Consider the following 8,349-nt stretch of genomic DNA (forward strand, 5'->3'; position numbering starts at 1 on the left):
CCGGCAGCAGGAGGAGGGAGCAGAGCCGGGATGCCGAGACGTGCCGACAGTACTGAGCCACGGACAGCAAAAATAAATAAGGAGGCAGGTGACCGAGTGTGCTCACGCCCTGTCCCCAGGAGCCCCGGGCTGCCCCCGCAGCCACCGAGGGCTCTGCACGCAGCCGGAGCACGGGGCAAGGATGGGCTGAGCCAGCTGGATGAGGCCATTTGCATTAAGTTAATTAAAAAAAAAACCAAAACCCCAAACCAAAAGCAAACCCCAACCCTGTGCGAGTCCGGGGGGCGCTGCCCTGGCTCTGCCCGGTGGGTGTGTCAGGGACACTTTGGCACAGCTCGGGCCGGGCAGGGCAGCGGGGCACAGTCAGCGCTGTCGCTTCCATCGCGATCTCCCTCGGAGGGGCGGTGCCTGTCGGGACAGTCCCCAGCGCCACAGGCACTTCTGCAGTGTCCCTTTCCTGAGCTCCTTCTCCAGGTTCCCTTTCACCCCTCCACAGCCAGGAGGGCTTCAAAATAACGGAGTCAGACAACAAAGCCTGGCTGCTGCTTTTCCTTTTCCCTGGTCCGTGGCTCAGTCACTCCCCGACCTGAGGCTTCCTTGTGCCTTCATCAAGTGCAAAGACGTTTGGAGTCCCTCTTCATCCTCTCAGAGCACCAAATCCTCCCGGCTGCATTACTTGACCTCCAGGATGGAGGGGTTGGTCTCCATGATGGCCACGATGATCCTGTCGATGTAATCCTGCAGGCGGAAGTTGATCTCCTCTTGCTTCTGGATTGCTTCCATGAGCTGCAGCACAGGGAGAGGAGGGAGAGGTCACTGCCTGACACTGCCCAGGGCTTCCCGTGGCTCTGTGCATCCATGGCTGGGACATTCCTGACCCTGTTTAAATGGCCAGGGAAAAACTGGTTCTGCTCACTCCTGTCCTTCCCTGAGCTCTCCCTGATGGAGAGGGCTGCCCTGGAGAGAGCAGGGAGCATCACATCTCCATTGGATCCTCAAAATACCCAGGTGTGTTTCCCCACTTCCTGACGTGTTAAAGATTTAATTCCAGTGCTTGTGCAGGCCCAGCCACTCCTGGTTGGTGCTCAGGGAGAACACGTGCTGGAGGAGCTGGGATCTCCAGAGGGAATACTCTGGCTCCCAGGGGTTTAAAAACAGCTCCAGACTGATGGACACAGCCTCTGGTGGGTGCTCTGCCCTGGAAGGGGAGGGCTGTCCCAGGGCAGGCAAAGCAGAGCTGCCAGAACCAGCAAATGGGCAGGGAGCAGCTCCCCTGTTCCCAGCAGGGAGGGCTGGTAGGCAGGGGAAGTCCTGAGAGCTCTGCAGATAATTGTGTGGGGATTTCTCTGCTCTTGCCAGCTTTCAGGGGAATTCTGAGCATGGGCTGGGCCACAGACAGGGCACATCCACTCCTCCCAGGCCATGCCAGGTGGAGGCACCCAGGAAGGTGCAGTGTGAGCTCCTCATGGCACGTACCTCATCTCTGGAGACAGAGCTGATCTCCGCTGCCAGGGACTCAGAGAAGGAGGCTGAGAACAGGTTCTTGGCTCCCTGGATGCTCAGGTTGATGATCTGCCCATTGAGCTCATCGTTCTGCTCCTTCAGGTTCCTGTTATCCTGTTCACACACACAAACCACACGCTGCTGGAGCAGCTGGTGCTCAGAGCTGATCCAAACCAGCAAAGGCAGACAGGGGGTTTCACCCTAACACAGCTCACACAGGGCTGGGAACAGCACATGGGCTGCTGCCTCCACCTCAGCAGAGCCTGGAGAACCTCTGGAAGCATGAGACACACTGGGAAGATCCAGGGGACACAGCAGAGAGAGAAGGGCTCCTGCTGTCCTTGAGAAAGCACCAACCTCCCTCTCCCAGGACAGGAAAGCAAGACAGCACTGGGCTCCTGGATCCATTCCTTCCCTTGGGAGAGAGCCCCTGGGCCCTGCTGGTCCTCCCTTGGCATCAGGGAATCATTTCCCTGCCAGGCCAGCCCTCCTTACCTGCTTGAGCTGCTTGATCTCCTGCTCCAGCTCAGTCTCCCGTGTCCTGCTGTTGTACTCCTGCAGCCCCATGCTGCTGCTCCGGCCCCGGCGCTGCTCTGCCTCCAGCTTGAAGAGCTGCAGGTGCTCCAGCTGCTTCCTGAGGTCCTCAATGAGCTGCAGGGCAAGGCAAGGGGACAGCTGAGTGCCACAGGCCTGGCAGATCCAGCAGCACCCTCTGGGTGTGGCTGCTGTGGGAGCAGCCCATGGATTGCTGCAGCAGGATTGTTGGCCACAGCAGTGGCTGCCCCTGGATCCCTGGAAGTGTCCAAGGCCAGGCTGCATGGAGCTTGGAGCAACCTGGGACAGTGGGAGCTGTCCCTGTCCTTGGCAGGCAGTGGAACAAGGTGAACTTTGAGGTCCTTCTCAACCCAAACCATTCCATGAGTGAATTCCTTTCTGGGAGCACTTGGTTTCCTCTTCCTCCCTCACACCCCCAGCAAGCAGGAGATGGGGAGCTGCTGAAATACATGAACACAGCCCTGCAAGGACCTTGTTGGAGGGCCTGCAGCAGCACAGACCCCTCAGCAATGTGGGTCCCTCCCCAGCCAGCTCCTTCTGCTGCAGGGTTGGGTCCCCTCAGCGACACCACGGTGACAACTAATTCCACCTTGGGCCAGAGCTCCTTTCCTGCCACCACAGCCAGCCCAGCTTGGGCCCCCAGCTGGAATCAGCAGGCACAGGTGATGGGAGCACTGGGAGGGTGTGATCCAGCCCCAGGCACCCAGTTCTAACCCCTCTGCTCCTGCCTGGTGGCTCCAGGTGCCTCTGCACTGCTCCTTCCAGGCAGGAAGGGAAGGGGACAGAATGGCACAGCCCCTGCAGGGACAATGCTGGATGAATTCCAGAGCAGCACAAGTGACTGAGGTGCTGCAGCTCAGCTCCTGAACCCCTTCCCACTGCCCAGGCAGCACTCCCTGCTCCAGGCACCCATTTCTGGAGAGGCTGCCAAGGCCAGATTCCCACATTTTGGGGACAGGGCTGTGGCAGGCCCAGACTCCTCTCACCTCCTGCGTCGACTCCTTCTCCTTCTGGAACTGGTGCCTCTCCTGACTCAGCTTGTCCCCCATCTTCCTCTTTTTCTCCTGCTCCTCTGTGAGCTGCACAGTGAGGTCCTCAATCTCATCCAGCAGCTTCTGCTTCTCCTGCAAGGACACGAACAGCCCAGTGAGAGGCCCTGGGGCCCAGCTGGGTGCTGGCTCTGCAGGGAATGATGCTCCTCTCCTGGGGCACCAGGAGGCTCTGCCTGCTGGGATTCATCTGCTCAGAGCTTGGCAGCACTGAGGGAGGCACTCAGGGATGGCTCCAGAGTGAATCCACATGAATATCCACCCTTGTGCTGTTTTCTGGGAAGCACGGTGCTGGTGTGGGATGGGCTGGGGCCAGCACAGGGCTCCAGGCCAAGGAGAGACATTAAATCATAAAGCTCCTTATGTCTGGATTTCAGAAAAGTCCTGAATCTGAGATCTTTACCTCCCTCTTGGTTTCAGACATGAAAGGTTTGAATTGAGGGCTGATCCAAGAAGGAATAGAGCAGTTCAAGCTGGGATGTAAAACACACAGGCCAGCTCTGTTCCCTTCTCCTCCCCAAAGCCTTGGCTGAATGTTTGGGATGCAGGTGAAGATGCCAACAGCCCCTAGAGCAGCACCTTCTGCCTGTCACCAGCTTTTCCTGCTTCTCACTCCACCCCACCCCACCATCAAGGATTCTGGAGGTGCACAAGGAGCTGGGAGGGGACACAGCTGGGACAGCTGATCCCAAAACTCAAAATGGATATTTAATACTATAAGACAACGTGTTCATCAATATAAACTGGGGGAAGAATGAGAAAAGGAGGTGTTTGGAGTGATGGCATTTGTCTTCCCAAGTCACCATTACGCTCCCTGACTGATGATGGAGCCCTGCTTCCCAGGAGATGCCTGAACACCTGTCTGCCTTGGGAAAGGGTGAATTAACTCCTTATTTTGCTTTGCTTCTTGTGGGCAGCTTTTGCTTTACTTAATAAACTGTCTTTCCCCTCAACCCAAAAGTTTCACCACTGTTGCCCGTCCAAGTCTCCCTGGGCTCACAGCTTCCAGTCCCATGGGAAAGGTTTTGGCTTTCAGAGCTCCACAAATGCCACAGAACCCCCTGCAGTGCTGGTGATGGATGGCCCATGGCACACAGGGCTGAGGAGCAGCTCCAGAGGCTGGCTCAGTGTTGGAACCCTGGACACTGAGAATTTCAGACTTTCTGTGCTGCCAGGCACTGACACCCAAGAGAACACTGCATTGACCTGAAGCTGTGGAGAAGCTTCCAGAATGGAATGACAGAATTGGGATTGTGGGTGTGGAGTTTGAACAGAAGTGTGTGATATCACATGGTGGAAAACTCAGAGTTTAAGGGTTTAGAATACAGTAATATATACAAAGCAAGATGGAGGTTTTAGGGTGCAGGCTGCTCCTTCTTCTTCACCTTCTCCTCCATGGGTTTGGGTGGTTTTGTGTAATTGGATAAAAAGTCCCCATTGCAGCCATGGGTGGTTGGTTATTGGGTTAAAAGTAAAAATAATTTAGGTGTCATTTCTTAATTGGACAGTTTATCCTTAAAAGGCCTTGGAGAGAGAGAGAGAGAGATGGGGCTCCATTTTTAGTTTGTTAGAGTGAAGTGCTGCAGAACTCACAGCTTGTGAGACTGTGACAGAGATAAGAACTAATAAACATCTGAGTCCCAACAAGAAATATCTTCTTGTGATTTAATCCTGGCCCTGGCAGAAAAGAAGCAAAGACTCCACAGCTCAGGGGTGTCCTGCTCCATGGAGCAGCACCAAGCAGGAAAGGCAACACTGACAACAAAATCCTGATTTTTGGGCACTGGACAGGAGAGCAGCTCATCAGCCAGGCTTCTCCTGGGCAGGGAGGGGCAGTGAGTGCAGCTCTCGCTCCTCCTTCACCCATTTATGTGGAGGAAAGGAGAATGGCTCTGCATGGATCAAAACCAACTTCCCATGGCTGGGAATTTATCCTCAGAGCCACTGGGGTTTTCCTGCCCCCAGCCTCTGCTGTGCTCACAAGGCCCTGGCAGATGAAGACCACATCAGGAGGATGGAGTTGCAGAGCTCTCCTGTGGGATTAAACATGGATAAAACGCCTCAGGCCCTTCAGCTGGGAGAGGAGGCTTGATCTCAGTCCAATTTTAACCTTAATTCTGCCCCAAGCTTGGCAGAGACACAATGCAGCCCCCGCTCCAGGTGTCCCACCTGTAACCCAGACCATCCCTGAAGGTGAGGCTCCTGCCCATCCCACAGAGCCTCGGGAAGCCCCAGCCCTGCAGGGCCCTGGATCCTGAGCAGGCTGACAGTGAGAGGGGCTGGAAGGTGACACAGATCTTTGGAAACTCAACTGACAAATCCCAGGACATGGAGATGGAGCACCCCTGCTCCTCCTCCTCCCCTGCACTGCACTGGCCACAGGGATGGGGACAGGGATGGGGACAAGCTTCCACAAGAGGGCACGAGTCCCCTCCTGAGCAGGCACTGCCACAGAGATTTATCAGGGGTTTATTCCCAGCTTCCAGGATGAACAGTGGGAAACTGCAAGGATAACTGCGTGGGATAGTGCTGTCCAAAGTGGGGTCTGCAGAGACTGGAAAATGGAAGCAACTGGTTTGTTACATTAAATGGATCTCATGTTCATGAAAATTCATCCCAAAGCCAGGATTTCATCCCAAAACCAGGATTTCATCCCAAAACCAGGCACCCTCTGGCCTCACCTCCTCAAGCCTCTCGATGTTGGCTCTCAGGCAGGGGACACAGGACCTCAGCTCGCTGTTCTCATCATCCAGCTGCTGCAGCCTGCAGAGGGAACTGGTGTGAGACTCATCCCAGCATCCCACATGGGGGAGAAAACATCCCCAGGAATATGGAACCAAAGGGAAGCCAGCAGGGATTCATCTGTTCAAGGCAAACCCTGAGATATTTCTGCTGCCAGGGGGAAGAGAGGGGCATCTACACAACCCTGCCATCCATCAGCTCCAGTGCTATTCCTTGTTCCAAGGGTTTTTCTGTCCCTGGACAAGCCTCAGCAGCAGATACAACAGAATGGAGTCAGGGAGGGCTTTGGGTTTGTATTCCCAGGGAAAGCCCCACTGTCTTCACCTTCCATGGACTGCATGGGATGAACAACAGCAAAACACTCTGGGAAAGCTGGAAAAACCCTGTCAAATAACTGACACCTCTCCCACCCCACTTCTTCCTTTGGAATCCACCAGGCAGCACAAAGCACCCTGGCTGGGACACTCTGCCTCTTTCCCAGGTATTTGCCTGTTTCCATCACGGTGGAAAACATCTGGGCATCAAAAGTACCCCAAGGGGTCATTTATGGGAAGAAGCATTAACAAATCCCCTCTTCATCCCCTCACTGCAGGGCAGGCATGTGGATAAAGGGTGGGAGCTAAACTTAAAATGCATCAGAGCAGCTCAAACAAAGAATCCAAGATTAGGTCTGTGGGCCAAAGGTGGAAATAACCAAAACTCAGGGTTTGTGGTGATTTAAGTTACACTTTGAACCAATCAAACTCCCTGCCTGCCTCCCTGTGTCCCCCCAAGGCTGCCTGGGCACAGATTCTGGGGTGGCTCCAGGAGAGCTGCCCCCCCAGCCCCACCTGGCCTGCAGGTTCTCGATCTCAATGCTCTTCTCCCTCTCCATTTTGCTGAGCAGCTCCCTCTGCTTCTTGATCTCCTCCAGCAGGGTCTGGTCAGCCCTCAGCTCCTGCTCCTTCAGCTGCTCCTCGAGCGCGTTTGCTCTGCAGAGAGGACAAAGAGGGGATTACACTGTCCTGAGGAGCAGGCTGCCGTCCCAAGGCAGGGACCAGACTCTCCTCCCAGCCTCTTTCCCACCCCTCAGGTGAGCTGGGAGAAGCAGATGGTAAAACAGAACAATCTTCCAAGGAAAACACACCAATGACCATCTCAAACAGCTTCACTGCATCCCAGCAGATGCAGCAGGAAAAGCAGCACCTCTTCCATCACAGGTTTCCCAAGTCAGATTCCTTAAGGAACACAAGCATGCTGTTCAATTTCCAGCCTGGGAAAGAAGTCTATTTTTAATTCTTTTTAAATGTCTTCTATGCATTAGAATTATTTCCAAGTGCAGCCACACACATACACATCTCTTAATGGGAATCTCAGAGTCACTGAGGTTGCAAAAGATCTTTAAGAGCTTCTAAGCCAAACACAAATCCCAGGGTTTGTGGTTCCACCTGCAGTAGCCACGGCAGAGAAATCCTCCCTCAGCTGTTTCCAGCAGCAAGTGGTCTCATTGCTCAGAGTAAAGGCAACAGCCTCAATCCTTCTTCCTTTCACTCTCTTGTGATCCCAACAAAAACCAGGGGATCTGCAGGTCACCCTTCCCTGTGTGTCAGCAGAACTGCAGATCACAGAATCCCAGAAGGGTTTGGGGCTGGGAGGGACCTTAAAGCTCATCCAGTGCCACCCGCTGCCCTGGGCAGGGACACCTTCCACCATTCCAGGCCCTGTCCAACATGACCTTGGAGACTTGCAGGGATGCAGGGGCAGCCACAGCTGCTCTGGGCACCCTGTGCCAGGGCCTGCCCACCCTGCCAGGGAACAATTCCTAATTCCCAATATCCCATCCATCCCTGCCCTCTGGCAGTGGGAGCCATTCCCTGTGTCCTGTCCCTCCATCCCTTGTCCCCAGTCCCTCTCCAGCTCTCCTGGAGCCCCTTCAGGCCCTGGCAGGGGCTCTGAGGTGTCCCTGGATCCTTCTCCTCTCCAGGTGAGCACCCCCAGCTCTCCCAGCCTGGCTCCACTACCCCAGGTTGCTCCAAACCCTGTCCAACCTGGCCATGAGCAGGGATGGGGCTGGGAGCTGGAATTTCTGCAGTGGCTTTGCCCAGGAGAAGGCCTTGCCCAGGAGAAGGCTTTTCCCAGCTGATCCCAGCCTCCCCAGCACCCAGCTCACCCAGAGGTGGCTGACACTTCCAGGCCAAGCTGCTGAAGTGAAAACATTTCCCTCACTCCCAAGTTTATCAGGGCTTAGGGAAACCTTTGTTTGAGTGGCTCAGTTCCCTGACACGACTGTTACTTAACAGAATTACAGCCCTATAGATAAACTCTGCTGGGTTTATCTGCCCAGGGTAAAGCTATGCTGGGAGACAGGAGCCTGGCAGATTAGCACACACCGGGATTACATCATGTGGGATCCAAAGGGCTGCACCCCGGCCTGGATCCAGCAGGACGCAGGAAAATATAGTAAATATAAATATGATATGATATAAATATAGCCATGATATAAAAATAACCATGAAATAAA

The 8,349-nt window shown here is 54.7% G+C and overlaps 1 protein-coding gene across 2 annotated transcripts in view; it reads right to left on the bottom strand.

Moving 5' to 3' along the window:
- Nucleotides 1-14: 14 nt before the first annotated feature.
- Nucleotides 15-8,349, bottom strand: part of RAB11FIP3 (RAB11 family interacting protein 3) — a 60,960-nt gene continuing 52,625 nt past the window's right edge. For both annotated transcript variants that reach the window (XM_031060501.1, XM_031060500.1), the window contains 6 exons: nucleotides 6,680-6,820; nucleotides 5,789-5,870; nucleotides 3,045-3,182; nucleotides 1,999-2,154; nucleotides 1,477-1,617; nucleotides 15-786 (listed from right to left, as the gene is read on the bottom strand). In XM_031060501.1, coding sequence (XP_030916361.1) covers nucleotides 673-786; nucleotides 1,477-1,617; nucleotides 1,999-2,154; nucleotides 3,045-3,182; nucleotides 5,789-5,870; nucleotides 6,680-6,820 — 772 coding nt within the window. In that variant the 3' untranslated portion in view covers nucleotides 15-672. The remainder of the gene's footprint in view (nucleotides 787-1,476; nucleotides 1,618-1,998; nucleotides 2,155-3,044; nucleotides 3,183-5,788; nucleotides 5,871-6,679; nucleotides 6,821-8,349) is intronic.

Source organism: Geospiza fortis, unplaced genomic scaffold (genome assembly GCF_000277835.1).
Source record: "Geospiza fortis unplaced genomic scaffold, GeoFor_1.0 scaffold114, whole genome shotgun sequence".
NCBI lineage: Eukaryota > Metazoa > Chordata > Aves > Passeriformes > Thraupidae > Geospiza > Geospiza fortis.